Below are 14,940 nucleotides of genomic sequence, written 5' to 3'. Positions count from 1 at the left end.
GGAGTTTTACTCACAGTCCACTCTGTTAGACACTCCTACCTTGTCAGTCCACCTTGTATATGTAAAGCCACAAAAGACAGTAGCTCATCCGTTGCTGTTTAGTTTATGTTAGTCATCATTTAGTCACAGGACGCTGCCCACAGGATGCTTTTGGCTGGATATTCGTGGTTGGTGGACTATTCTCAGTCCAGCAGTGTCACTGAGGACCCCAGGCGCACTGCTGTGTCTGGTCCAGTTGTATGAGCGCAACAGAGTAATTACAGACCAATTTAAATCTACCTCTCATTGGAAAAAGTCATTGAGCAAATTGTCTTCAAGCAACTGTCTTGCTTTTTGTCCTTAAATAGTTAATAGAATAGATAAAATTCAGTCAGGATTTTGTCATAGGCATGGTACTGGGACAGCTCTAATTAAGGTTATTATTGACATTCATTTAAATACAGACTCTGGTAAAGTATCCGTCTTACTACTGCTCAGTCTCAGCGCTGCTTTTGATATCACTGACAATAAAATTCCTACAGCTAGATTGAAAACTGGGTTGGTCTCTCAAGAACTGTTCTAATATACCTTAGTTCATACCTGCCAAGGAAAGGACAGCTTTGCCAGATTAGTAGCCAAATACTACAAGACTGTGGGATATCTTACCACAGCTACGCAGAAGATTTACTTTGCGCCCTTCCGAAACAGCTTTGGTCCCCTTGACTCACTTTGTAAGAGCCTTGAGCAGCACATCACTACCTGGATGGGACAAAACCTTCTGCAGTTGAACAAACATAAAACAGGTTATTTTATTCAGGGACTTTAGAGCTCAAAAATCTAAAGAGCTAGCATGTGATGTGTAAGTGTACTAATAGAGACACATCTCAATTTTAGCAGTCATTTTAAAGCAGTTACTAAATCAGCCATTTATACCTTAAAGACAAGAAAACAAATGGGAAAACATTTCACTTTACAAACTACAGGAGTTGGTCTCTAAATCAGTTACACTTACCGACTGTTGCTAATAGAGGAAGTGGTTACCTTGCCCCTGTCTCATTTTTTTTTTTTTTTTTTTTTTGGAATGTGTCGCTGGCGTCAAATTTAATCAAAAAAGTCTGTTTTAACATTTGATATGTTGTCTTTGTACTATTTTCAATTAACTGTAGGGTTTAAATGATTTACACGTCATTGTATTTTGTTTTCATTTACGTTTTGCACAGTGTCCCAGATTTTGGGAAATGGGGTTGTATGTATTATTGCAGAAAACAATCTCACCCTTCATGTGACCTGATTTGAAAACTGCAGAATTATTTTGGATCACAAAACACTCTTTTGCAATGTCTGAGATCAGGATATTCACAGCACAGAATGCAAAACTGTAATTGACATATTTCAGCCCCCTGTAATATTAGTCTTACAAAAGCCTGTATTGTGCTAATGATTCATATTGACAAATGTTAAATTGCTTGGTCTCAGTTTAAGCCCTACCTAAAAAACAAAAACTCAACTGTGTTGGGTTAGTTTTAGTGCTATTTATATTGCAGTACACATGGCAACTCTGAAAGCTGTTATCATTGTATCACCAGATAACATCCTGAAGAAGCAGATTCTGAGCTCGCTAGCCTGCGGTCCAACAGCTCATAGATTCTGTTATGCAGTTCTTGATGAGGTCCATGTCTGTAATTGGTTTTTGATTACCTTAAATCGGTGTAGTCATTTCTCATTCACAGTCATTGGTTCTTTATTTGTCACTGATTTTATGCTTGTGCATGTGAATTCATTTACACGTATAATTTCAATTTCCTCATTGTTGAAATTTTCCAGTTCATTGATGCTTCTTGTTGATGTAGCCTTATTAATTAGCCCCTGGCCGGGGTTCTGTTTGTTACTGAAAAGCTTTGCGTTTGAAACTTCATGTTCAATAATTCACTGATGAAAGCGTATGCTATAGCAGGCTTGTGATGAAGCCTGCCATCAGTCTTTCTCAGTATGAAGTTCGATTCTCAGATATTTTAATGCACAATCCTTCATCACTGTCTAACTCACTGAATACTTTTCACATTATACTCAGAATCTGCTCTTTCTCTTTCTGTCTCTCTCTCGCTCTCACTCTCTCTGCCTTGCGCTTTTGCTCTCTCTCACTTTTTGTCTGTCTTTTTACTGTCTATCTCTGTCTGAATCTCTTTTTTACCTTTATCTCAATCTGTATCTCTTTCTGTGTCTTTCTCTTTCACTATTTTACCTTTTTTATCGTTTTCTTGCTCTTGTCTCTTCTTTCTCTTTTCTGCTTTTATGTATTTTACTGATCATTGTCAATCTTTGTTTTTCTGTGCCTGTCTCTCTTCATCTGTCCTTCTCCCCTCTCCTTTTTCCTATATATATTTTCTCAGGACTAGTTCAGAGATGTGTGATCATTCAGAAAGATGAGAATGGCTTTGGGTTAACCGTGAGTGGAGACAACCCTGTGTTTGTGCAACTTGTCAAAGAGGGTAAGTGAACATTCTCTCTCTCTCTCTCTCTCTCTCTCTCTCTCTCGTGCTCGTTCTCTCTCTCGTGCTCTCTCTCTCTCTCTCTCTCTCTCTCTCTCTCTCTCTCTCTCTCTCTCTCTCTCTCTCTCTCTCTCGTGCTCGTGCTCGTTCTCTCTCTCGTGCTCGTTCTCTCTCTCTCTCTCTCTCGTGCTCGTTCTCTCTCTCGTGCTCGTTCTCTCTCTCGTGCTCGTTCTCTCTCTCGTGCTCGTTCTCTCTCTCGTGCTCGTTCCCTCTCTCTCTCTCTCTCTCTCTCTCTCTCTCTCTCTCTCTCTCTCTCTCTCTCTCTCTCGTGCTTGTTCTCTCTCTCGTGCTCGTTCTCTCTCTCTCTCTCGTGCTTGTTCTCTCTCTCTCTCTCTCTCTCTCTCTCTCTCTCTCTCTCTCTCTCTCTCTCTCTCTCTCTCTCTCTCTCTCTCTCTCTCTCTCTCTCACAACCCCCACTGAATAGGATGAGGGGCTGGCTGTGCTGTATCGTCTTTTGCCACTGTGAATTGCACTGTACCCTCAGCACTGCAGCAGGCAGCTCAAGGGCTGGAGGCTGATGTGGCTTGGCAGCAGGTCAGCACAGGAGCTGATATGTTGTGAGCACTGCCAATTAGAGGAGTCAGAGGAAGCCCCGCGCAGTGGGAGAAGTAAAGCGAACAAACTCAGTGGAAGATCTTCAGCTGTTGTGATCTGCGGCATGATAACCAATACTAACACGATTTTTTCCAAATCCATTCAATAAATAGACTTTCCCTTTATGTAACACGACACATGGAGCACGGGGTCGCATCGATTGCTGTCCCAGCCCCTTTGGAACCACTTTGGAGTGGGAGGGGGGCACGTACAGGGGCAGTGTGGGGATTGTTGTTGTACGTTATTTCCAGTTATAATACAGATGTTACTGTACATGCATCAGCATGATTAGCATTTGACACTGTGTAGTGTTTCTCATACGACCAAGAGCAGGAATTGGTGTGTGTGTGTGTGTGTGTGTGTCCCTTTAATGACACACTCTAATGCTTCTCCCTGTAATGTTGTTCTCAGTGTTATCCCATAATCAGCGGTCTCTGCAGGGTGGAGCTTTCAGTCGCTCTTGCTCTTAACCCTTCTGTGGGAATCGACTGGAACATGATGTCTCTTTCCATCACATTTAAGTACTGTGCCTTTTTGCAACGATGTGATGGTTTTTCACAAAAGCAGTTTTGCCAAAAAAAGAGATGCAAAGAAGTGTGTAATTATGAAATCTGTGACTGATTCATCTCTCTGTGTCTCTTCTCTACCTGTAGATGGTGCTGCCATGCGTGCAGGTGTTCAGACTGGGGACAGGATCATTAAAGTAAGTGTATTATTGTATGCAAGTAAAGGTGTTGCATGGTGTAGTCACGATGCTCCAGTTCATTTCACTTCATTGTATTATGGCTGTTGAAATTGCCACCTGCTGGCCACATCAGTGCATAACGACACCCTCTGTCAGGGTTTGTGTGCATTTGCAGGGACTCTGGTATTTGAAAGTGTCTGGAAAGTTGCTGAAATTTTAAGCAGCATATGAGTGCCACAGTGAAATTGTGTACCATTATTTGCCTTTTTAAATTGTAATTTCTTTGCATAATATACATCAGTGTGTCATGCCAAAATTTGTCAAGACATGGCAGTATACACAAAAATGATATACACTATATTGCGAAATGTATTCATTCACCCATCCAAATCATTGAATTCATGTGTTCCAATCACTTCCATGGCCACAGGTGTACAAAACCAAGCACCTAGGCCTAGCGCCTGCAGACTTCTTCTACAAACGTGTGAAAGAATAGGTCACTCTCAGGAGCTCAGTGTATTCCAGCGTGGTACAGTGATAGGATGCAGTTGTGAAATTTCCTCGCTACTAAATATTCCACAGTCAACAGTCAGTGGCATTAGAACAAAGTGGAAGCGATTGGAAACAACAGCAACTCAGCCACAAAGTGGTAGGTCACGTAAAATGACAGGGCGGGGTCAGCGGATAGTGAGGCACATAGTGCGCAGAGGTCGCCAACTTTCTGCAGTCGATTGCTACAGACCTCCAAACTTTGTGGCCTTCAGATTGGCTCAAGAACAGCGTAGAGAGCTTCAAGGAATGGGTTTTCATGGCTGAGCAGCTGCATCCAAGCCTTACATCACCAAGCACAATGCAAAGCATCGAATGCAGTGGTGTAAAGTGCTGCCACTGGACTCTAGAGCAGTGGAGACTTGTTCTGGCAATCCAATGGATGAGTCTGGGTTTGGCGGTTGCCAGGAGAACGGTCTTTGTCTGACTGCATTGTGCCAAGTGTAAAGTTTGGTGGAGGGGGGATTATGGTGTGGGGTTGTTTTTCAGGAGTTGGGCTCGTCTCCTTAGTTCCAGTGAAAGGAACTCTTAATGCTTCACCAGACCAAGAGATTTTGGACAATTTCATGCTCCCAACATTGTGGGAACAGTTTGGGGACGGCCCCTTCCTGTTCCAACATGACTGCGCACCAGTGCACAAAGCAGGTCCATAAAGACATGGATGAGTGAGTTTGGTGTGGAAGAACTGGCCTGCACAGAGTCCGGACCTCAACTCAATCGGGATGAAGTGGAGCAAAGACTGTGAGCCAGGCCTTCTCGTCCAACATCAGTGTCTGACCTCACAAATGCGCTTCTGGAAAAATGGACATAAATTCCCAAAAACACACTCCTAAACCTTGTGGAAAGCCTTCCCAGAAGAGTCGAAGCTGTTATAACTGCAGAGGATGGGTCGCCATCATATTAAACCCTATGGATTAAGAATGGGATGTTACTGAAGTTTATATATGTGTGAAGGCAGAGAAGCGAATGCTTTTGGAAATATTGTGTGTGTGTGTGTGTGTGTGTGTGTGTGTGTGTGTGTGTGTGTGTGTGTGTGTGTGTTTTTATTTATATATAAATGTATGTGTGTGTGTGTGTGTGTGTATCAGTTTTATCAGTTCCACCATATAGTTGCACGTTGTAGTTCTACTATCAAAGCAAGCCCCTTTTGCCCTACTCTTTATTCTTTAATGATCAGCATTCCCTGTGTTGTGCTGGTCTGAGTGGATCAGACACAGCAGTGCTGCTCACTGTCACTGCTGGATTGAAAATAGTCCACCAACCAAAAATATCCAGCTAACAACATCCTGTGGGCAGCGTCCTGTGACCACTGATGATGGACTAGAGAATGAACACAGACACAAACTGCGCAGCAACAGATGAGCTATTGTCTCTGACAATACAAGGTGGACTGACAAGGTAGGACTGTCTATTACAATGGACAGTGATTGAAAACTCCAGTAGTACTGCTGTGTCTGATCCACTCATACCAGCACAACACACACACTAACACATTACCACCATATCAGTGTTACTGCAGTGCTGAGAATGATCCACCACCCAATTAGTACCTGCTCTGTGAGGGTCCATGGGGGTCCTGACCACTGAAGAACAGGGTAAAGGGGAACAAAGTATGCAGAGAAACAGATTGACTGTAGTCTGTAATTGTAGAACTACAAAGTGCACCTATATAGTAAGTGGAGCTGATAAAATGGACAATGAGCATATAAACAAGAATTATAATTGTCATAATGTTATGCCTGACCGGTGTCAATAGTCACATGCCATATGCTGGGAATGATTGAAAAATATTAAATAATGTATTTAACCTTTAAAAGCCAGGGCCTGCTGGTGGCAGCAAAGTTTCATTATGCACTCCTATATCCTAGGTATATCCCAACCACATTGCATTGAAGTCTCTGTAATTAATGAGTAAGACATGTATTTACATAAAACATATATTTCTTATATTAGATTATATTTGAATAAAGGTTTGGCTGCATTGGGGCTCAGAACTGGCCTACAAATCTGCCTACACTTTCCCCTCTGTACCTCAGCTTGTTTGTGTTTGGCCCTGAAATAGTCTAAGTAGCATATGCTCATTTCTGTTAGCTGGTCAGAGGCTTTTCCCATATTATGTTAGCATCAAGCTAACGAGTTTACTACTATACAGCTGTACACACAGCTATACATGAACATGTGAATCTTGTAAAAGACGTTCAGGTAATGTTTTTTTAATAGGTATGTTGCAGTTTCTGGCGTGCTGTGGCTGTAGCTGTGTATGCTGTTAATGTTTACCTACGTGTCTCATCCTCTCAGAGGAGGGCCTGTAACACGTGATTAAAGGGCGTGCAGGCCAGTTTTACTTTTGTTGACCTGGTCTTTTTTTTTTCTCTCTCTCTCTATTTAAGGTTAATGGGACCCTGGTGACACATTCAAACCACGTGGAAGTAGTGAAGTTAATCAAATGTGAGTTTAAAAATCTCTTTGTCTGAAATGTAGAAATAGCTTTTTATACTTCGCAAACAACACACTAGTGATATACGTTTACATCTCAAGTCTTCTTGCCCTATAGCGGGTTCCTACGTGGCCCTCACGGTACTGGGACGACCCCCTGGGTTACCCCAGATCCCTCTTTCGGAGGTTGATTTGAACCTAGGGCCGTTAGAGGGTCATGGAGCATCTTCAACCATGTCCCCTCACTCTCCAAGGCAAAGTGCATGCAACCTGGAGTACAAAGCTACAAAGCGTGCCTCCTCTCCACTTGTAACATGGGTAAGAACTTCACTCTCCTTTTTAATATAGAGAATGCTCTTTTTTCTATCTTTTTTTGATCACCCATTTGCCTGACTCATCTACTCCTCCGTGTCAATTTTTGTACCTTCTACCCAATCATGAATGGCTTGCTGGGTCTTCAGGAGGAGAACAACATTGTGCACAGCTTAAAAGCAGACATCTTACAGAGGATGCTGGCCAAAGAGCATCAGGAGTTACAGGTTAGGATGCTGCCAGTGATTGTTTAGAGTCAAGTTTGATAATCTTGAATCTTGAGCAGAAACTCGTACTTGTTTTGCTTTTGCCTTTCAACCTAGTTCAGCAGCTACTCTGCTGCCTTATATCAAAGAACTGTATGTATCCACACAGCTCACAGTTTTATCTCTGCAGATATCGCTGACTAGCTGGTAGCTAAAGTGTAGTAGATCAGAAGCAGCATGTCTTTTAGTAAGCTCCTCATGAGTCCACAGTGTGTGTGAATAATAAATGAGCTGCTATGTCTCATTGAGTTTCTCAGGATGTTTTTTAGTTGTGTTTTAGTTTACATTTTAATTTTTTTTTAAATATGTTTGAAGTACACAATCTATACACATTTCTAGTATTTTAAGGGTGTCATCCTACTAGCCTTTCTAACCTTTTAATATTTCTGTAGGAGATGAAGGAGGAATACAGCAGGAACCCCACACCCAAACTGCTGAGGGCCATCCAGGAAGCCAAAAAACACATCTCACAGCTCCAGAGTCAGCTCAACAAAGCAACACAGGTATGCTTTCCCGCAGTATTACAGATATTGTGCTCCAGCAATATTATTGCTCTACATACTGCTATTTTCTGTCTGCATACTTTGTAGATGTTGTCTATGTTTTGACAGTAAAAATGTCTTCCAGGATGGCCTGCAAATAGGGAACGGTGAGGATGGTGTATTGGACGTTGACCAGACCAGCTCAGATGGGTTCTGGAGCTCTGTAAGGCCATACGTTACTATGCGGCAATACTTGGCTACTGTGAATACTAATCCATTATAGATCACCATTCATTTATAAAACTCTGTGTACAAGAGGATCATGTGGGCCCACCACCCGCAAGGTCCAGCATGGGGGAGCGCTGCACAGGCAGTGGGAGATTGCAGGGGGGCCCTTGGCGGCCTAGGCCCTTGCGGCAGAAACTGGCTCTTGGCACGTGGAATGTAACCTCACTGGGGTGGAAGGAGCCCACAAGCTCCGCGTGCGGGAGGTTGAGAGGTACCAACTAGATATAGTTGGGCTCGCCTCCACCCACAGTGTCGCCTGGGACCAAATTCATTGATGGGGTTGGTCCCTCTCCTACTCAGGGGTTGCACAGGGGGTGAGGAGCCAGGCGGGAGTGGGGATACTCGCGAGCCCCCGGCTGGCGGCCGTGCAGTTGGAGTTTATCCTGGTGGACGATTGGGCCGCCTAAATGCGAATTAAAATCGCAGAGAGGAGAACTCTGACTGTTGTGTGTGCCTATGCACCAAACAACAGGTCAGAGTATTTGGCCTTCTTGGAGCGAGTGAGCGGGGTTCTGGAAAGGGTCCAGCCTACAGACTCCATAGTCTTACTGGGGGACTTCAATGCTCATGTTGACAATGACTGGGAGACCTGGAGAGGCGTGATTGGGAAGAATGGCCTGCCTGATCTAAACCTGAATGGTGAATTGTTATTGGACTTCGATGCCAGGCATGGATTGTCCATAACGAACACAAAGTTTGAACGCAAGGATGGGATGTTCATAAGTGTACATGGTACCAGAGCTCCTTGGGTCAGAGGTCAATGGTCGACTTTGTTTATCATTTCATCTGACTTGGGAACCTAAGTTCTGGACACTTGGGTAAAGAGAGGTGCTGAGCTGTCAACTGATCACCATCTGGTGGTGAGTTAGTTCAGATGGCAAGGAAAACTGATGGTCAGACCCAGTAGGCCCAAGCGAATAGTGAGGGTGTGCTGGGAACGACTGTCGGAGGCCCCTGTTCAGAATGATTTCAACTCCCACCTCAGCTTTTCTCATGTCCCGGTGGGGGTAGGGGACATGTTCAAAACCTCCATTGTGGAAGCTGCCAGACATAGCTGTGGCCAAAAGGTTGTGGGTGCCTGTTGGGGCGGTAACCCAAGAAGTCCCTGGTGGACACCAGCTGAAGAGGCCTTTATGGACTGGATAGACTCCTGACTCAGCAGAGAGGTACTGACAGGCGAAAAAGGTGGCAGCAGCAAAATCCAGGGCGTGGGAGGAGTTTGGCGAAGCCACGGAAAAAGACTTTCAGTTGGCTTCAAAGAGGTTTTGGACAACTGTCCGACGACAGTCCAGTGGTCGGAGTGGCTGTGACCAAGCTGTATTTGGCAAGGGTGGAGAAACCCTGACTTCAAATGAGGATATTGTCGCTCTGTGGAAGGAGCTCTTTGAAGAACTCCTTAATCTGGGAGACATACCTCCCTCACAGGAGTAAGGGCTGGAGGTCTCTGGCGTGTCAAGCTCCATTTCCCCGGTGGAGGTCACTGAGGTAGTTGGCAAGCTCTTCAGTGGCAAGGCACGGGGGGTGGATGAGATTCGTCATGGCTGACGCGCCTCTGAAATATTGCGTCAGGAACGGTACCCTTGGACTGGCAGACCGGGGTGGTGGTCCCCATTTTTAAAAAAGGGGACCAGAGGGTGTGTGCCAACTATTGGGGTATCGCACTGCTCAGCTTCCCTGGGAAAATCTATTCCAAGGTGCTGGAAAGGAGACTCCGACCGATAGTTGAAACTCAGATTGAGGAGGAACAGTATGGATTCTGTCCCAGCCGTGGAACAATGGAGCAGCTTTTCACCCTCTCACGGATTGCTGAGGGGACATGGGATTTTGCTAACCCAGTCTACATGTGTTCTGTGAATTTGGAGGCTTACAACCGGGTTCCCCGAGATATCTTGTGGTAGGTCCTCCTGGAGTATGGGGTACTGGGGCTACTACTCCTGGCCATTTGATCGCTGTACTCCCAGAGTGAGAGCTGTGTTCGTATATTCTCAGCATTAAGTCGGACCCTTTCAGTGTTAGCGTTGGTCTCCGGCAGGGTTGTGCCGTCTCCACTCCTGTTCGTGATATTCATGGACAGGTTGTCAAGGCGTAGCCAAGGTCAGGAGGGCATTATGTGTGGAGGCCGGAGGGTGGCGTCTCTGCTGTTTGCAGACGATGTTGTTCTTTTGGCTGAATCACATGGATGCCTCCAGCGCTCACTGGAGCGGTTTGCAGCTGAGTGTAAAGCGGTTGGTATGCGGATCAGCACCTCCAAATCTGAGTCCATGGTCTTAGCCTGGAATAGGATGGCATGCCCACTCCAGGTAAGGGGAAAGGACCTGCCCCAGGTGAAGGAGTTTAAGTATCTTGGGGTCTTGTTCACGAGTGATGGGAAGAGGGAATCCGCCTGTCCCAGCCTGCAGCCAATGCGGTCACTGTACCGGACTGTAGTGGTGAAGAGGGAGCTGAGCCATAAGGCAAAGCTCTCTGTTTACCGGTCGGTCTACATCCTGACCCTCACCTATGGTCATGAGCTGTGGGTAATGACCGAAAGAATGAGATCGCAAATACAAGTAGCGGAAATTAGCTTTCTTCGCAGGGTGGCGGGCTACGCTCTGTTTGATAGTAGAGCCGCTACTCCTCCGCCTTCAGAGGAGCACAGCTGAGGTGGGCATCTGATTCAGATGCCCCCTGGACGCCTCCCAGTGGGAGTGTACCAGGCACGGCCTACCGGGATAAGACCCCAGGGTCGTCCTAGGACCCGCTGGAGGGATTACATCTCCAAGTTGGCCCGGGAACTGCTGGGGCTCCCTAGGAATGAGCTGGAGGAAGTTGTGGGGGACAGGGTTATCTGGGATTCTCTGCCCTCCCAACTGCTACCGCGACCCTATCTGGATTAAGCGGTTAACGATGATGATGATGGTGTACAAGACACTATCTAAGTTCATTGTTCCAAAACCGAGCTTTCAGGACGCGATGCTCTGCAGAAATTTTGTGTTTTCTCTACTCAAACGCACCTGATCCAGCACACGAAGGGGGTTGTTAGTTGGTTAATGAGCAAGGAAAGCATAAATGTGCACAGTTTGAGAGACCTTGGACTGGAATTAGGATTCAGTGCCGTAATTCTTCTTTGTTTGATGTATAATTGCTATAACTATGCTTTAGCATGGCTATTTCTGTTTGCCAGGTCCTGCGTAGCTACAACCCAGCCTCACCGGAGAGCATTTGTCAAAGAGACTCCAGCAGTCCAAGGAGCACACCTCGTGATAGCCTCAACTCCTGCCCTTCGCCTGAGACAGAGGACACTTCTGACCTGGTCAGATGCTACAACTCACAATCATGCAATCTCTCCCTTTCTCTGGGCTGCTCACAGTCCAGCATGCTCATGTCTCTGTTCCTTTCACAGGACTCCCACCTCCATTCTACTGTGGGGAGTCCTTCCTTCCGCATGGCCTCTCAGATCATCGGTGCTGAGGATGACTACTTCGATTCAGAGCAGGAGCAGGTAGTTTCACTTTTTCTAAACCATTACCTTGCACTGACTGCTAACTTAAATGAGCTAAATTATCTAGCTAACAGACACTTGCAACAAAACTTGAGTAACAGGTTTAGTTTTAATAATGAGCTCTTGCACTTATTTTTCTAATACAACAAAGCAAAGAAAATAGTAAAAGAGCACAGTAGCTGTTTAGTTAAAATTAGGTAACTAATTAAATAAAGTCTGTGATTTTTGTAACACTTTAATTTTAAAATTAAATTTAAAAGAGAGAGTTGAATTATACTTGACTTTATTTCAACTAAGTGAAATTATTTTGATTTAACTATACTTAAAACAGTATCACTTAGGAAAAATATACTCTGCAACGAGAGTAGATGTAATTTGTTCATTTTCATCTCTTGTTCCAGTTGAATGGCCAGTGCAGTTGTTTCCAGAGTATGGAACTGCTGAAGTCCCGGCCCGCCCACCTGGCAGCCTTCTTGCACCATGTGGTCTCTCAGTTCGAACCTGCTCCTGTGGTAAGAATCCTGTTTGAAATCCACGTCACCAGCACAGCTACATAGTTACTGACACCTACGTTCTTACCACAGCAACTCATGTAGATAGACTTGCGATGTCTGGACACAGCGATCTGATCTGATTACTTGCAAAGAACAGTGCAGACAGTCATCTCAAAAGATCTGATTTAAGAAACAAATTTACACTAGTTTCTGATTTTGTGTTAATATTCTCTTTTTCAGCTTTGCTACCTTTATGCTGACCTCTACAAGCAAGCCAACTCCAAAGAAACGCGCCGCATCTTCTTGGACTTTCTCACCTTGTTCATTGACCGAGGGGCTGTGAGTAGAGCTCATTTTCACATCTCTGCTCTTGTCTGTTCTCATCTTCACAGCTTATGTATTGATACCTGAGTGAGGCAAGTCTGAGCAAAGGCCAGTCCCCACGTGTGTGTAGCTTTTGTCCTGAGGTGTGGGGGTGTGTGTGTGCGAGCGTCCTGCATTACTCTCTGAGAAGTTAGATCCATTTTTTCCCAATGCTTTTAGAGCTTTAATCTGACATGAAATTTACATTAAACTGACTTTAGATGTAACTTAAGAACATTCTGCCCAAGTCTGACCCGATCACAGAACCAACTTATGATAGCAAACCCGACTTTAGACCGCCACCAGTCAGAAACAGAATAAAACAACAAAAATGTCTTTTTTTTTTTCCTTTTTCTTTTTCCACACTTAATTTTCTACATAATTTGAGCACAGCAGATGACCTTTACATTGTGTGAAAAGTAATGATGAACGGGCCATTACAAAAGGTCCTAAATTGCTTGGAATAAACTGTTTCCGGGTCAAATAGGACCTGATTAACTTTTGTTGAAAGTAAAGATGATTTTTTTGTTTGTTTTTTAGGGGGACAGCAGTGATTTGCACTCTGTTTAGTTACCTAGCAGAAACAATGACAATCGTCCTTAGATTGTAATAAACTAAATCAAAAGAAATAATCTAATTGTCAGTTATGCATCAAGTTTAATTTCGCAATAACTTAAGCAGACCAAAATCTATTAGAGGCCCAAGCACAACAAATATTTGAGCAAATCCTGATGTAAATAGCCAGACAAATAGTTCAAGCTCTAATAACTTCCACCCACAATCCCTCAAACACTCCGAGTTCATTTGTATCTAGTATTAATCACTCTTAAGCATGGTTTGTTTAGTTGGATTTGGCGCACCTCTTTTGTGATTGTTCTTGGCTGTAGGGCTTCCGAATTAATATACTGTGCTTGCTTCTGCTGACGTTTTATAGCTGTATCACATCACAATGCAGATTAATTATTTAATATAAGCCATTTTCCCTGTTAATCTCAACTTTTTTGTTTAACAGAACTTAAAAGTAACTGTGCCCGAATCCATCTCTTCTGAACTTGGTAAGCTTGCACTGAGACTACAAATTCTTTTAATATGTGTGGAATAATAAACATTGTAGATTGCAGTTGTAATTAGTTGTTTTCGAGTTGTGAGTTACTTTTTTGTAATAAGTTCTTGAAGCGTCTCTTGCCACTAAGAGATTGTTCCCTACCCTGCAGCTTTTCCTATTATGCATTCAGAGCTTGTGCATTTGTGTATTTCTTAAAACTGCGGACTAAGTAATCATTTTCAGCCCTCCGTGGAAGAGCCGTAATTGTACTGGGTCTTGCTGTCCGCATAATTACCATGTTAGTCCGTGAAGTACTTGCTCATTCAGACTTCTCTTTGCATGCTACGCAAGTTGGAAGCATGGGACATGTGCTTATAAAAGGAGACCAAATGGTGAGTTTACACTATGGTTGAGACTCTGTTTGTGTGCACTGTCCATAGAACGGCGGAGGCCAGAGCTGATTCCTGAGGACTTGCACAGACAGTTTGTTCAGACAATGCAGGATGCACTTCTTCCTGAAGTTCTGAAGATTCTGGAGGACTTTAGGTGAGATTGCAGGCAATAATATTAGCTTACCGAATGGCCTACGTTACTCCTTCAGCAATGAAGGCACTTCAAATTGTGCATGTGTGTTGTCATGCAGACAGAAGCGTAATATGGGACTGACCCTGGCTGATTTGGAACTGGCTCATCTGGACGCTGAACAAATTAGAGACAGCGCTGCTCTGGAGAGGGAAAGATTCTGCGCCGAGAACATCCTCTCAAAAATAGATGACGTCTTGTAAGGCTCACTTTTGGTCTTTGTCAGATCAGGGGCAGGCGATATGACAATATATCATCATAAATTATTATTTATAATTTTTTTCTGAGCTTAACATGGGTGTTTTCAGACTTCAAGAACACTGGCAAACTGCATGTTTTTTTTAAAGCAGCTTAGATAGGGTGGGCAATATAATATCATGATCCTTGAAGACATTTCCACGATACACATTTTTACATGTATCGCAATTAGGACTCTCAGTTTGTGATGTCCAGGGAGAGCAGCACTGAATGCATGTTCCAACTTCTTCATGATTGTCACACCGCTGTGTTATACCGTGTTTCAGAATAATTTTGATTTTATGAAATCAAAGCCATCAATGGATCTTTGTCATTTAAAAGTTCTGTTTGAATGAAAATGATGCATAGGAACGGCGTGAGACCAGCGGGGCTTCAGGGTGGAATTATCAAAGGTTTGAAGGATCAAACAATGAAAATGCGTTAATCGTGGTAAAAATGATAATGACTGTCATTTCTTTCACATTCATTCTCATTATAAATTTTTAGCACCAACAGTTCCAGTTTTATTTATTTATTTATTTACGCTCATGTCCACATCGCGATGCATCTAAGAATCCCTGAGAATATATTATATATA

The 14,940-nt window shown here is 43.9% G+C and overlaps 1 protein-coding gene across 3 annotated transcripts in view; it reads left to right on the top strand.

The window, feature by feature from the left end:
- arhgef12a (Rho guanine nucleotide exchange factor (GEF) 12a) overlaps positions 1-14,940 on the top strand; it is a 71,966-nt gene that overhangs the window by 36,434 nt on the left and 20,592 nt on the right. For all 3 annotated transcript variants that reach the window (XM_017713063.2, XM_017713062.2, XM_017713064.2), the window contains 14 exons: positions 2,370-2,468; positions 3,776-3,825; positions 6,747-6,804; positions 6,911-7,110; positions 7,254-7,331; positions 7,763-7,873; positions 7,998-8,075; positions 11,304-11,432; positions 11,523-11,621; positions 12,023-12,133; positions 12,356-12,454; positions 13,491-13,533; positions 13,964-14,069; positions 14,167-14,304. In XM_017713063.2, the coding sequence (XP_017568552.2) occupies positions 2,370-2,468; positions 3,776-3,825; positions 6,747-6,804; positions 6,911-7,110; positions 7,254-7,331; positions 7,763-7,873; positions 7,998-8,075; positions 11,304-11,432; positions 11,523-11,621; positions 12,023-12,133; positions 12,356-12,454; positions 13,491-13,533; positions 13,964-14,069; positions 14,167-14,304 (1,399 nt within the window). The remainder of the gene's footprint in view (positions 1-2,369; positions 2,469-3,775; positions 3,826-6,746; positions 6,805-6,910; positions 7,111-7,253; positions 7,332-7,762; positions 7,874-7,997; positions 8,076-11,303; positions 11,433-11,522; positions 11,622-12,022; positions 12,134-12,355; positions 12,455-13,490; positions 13,534-13,963; positions 14,070-14,166; positions 14,305-14,940) is intronic.

The sequence above is a fragment of the Pygocentrus nattereri genome, chromosome 17 (genome assembly GCF_015220715.1).
Source record: "Pygocentrus nattereri isolate fPygNat1 chromosome 17, fPygNat1.pri, whole genome shotgun sequence".
Classification (NCBI taxonomy): Eukaryota; Metazoa; Chordata; class Actinopteri; order Characiformes; family Serrasalmidae; genus Pygocentrus; species Pygocentrus nattereri.
The sequence above is the reverse complement of the archived record's forward strand: the minus strand, read 5'-3'. Positions and strand labels throughout refer to the sequence as shown.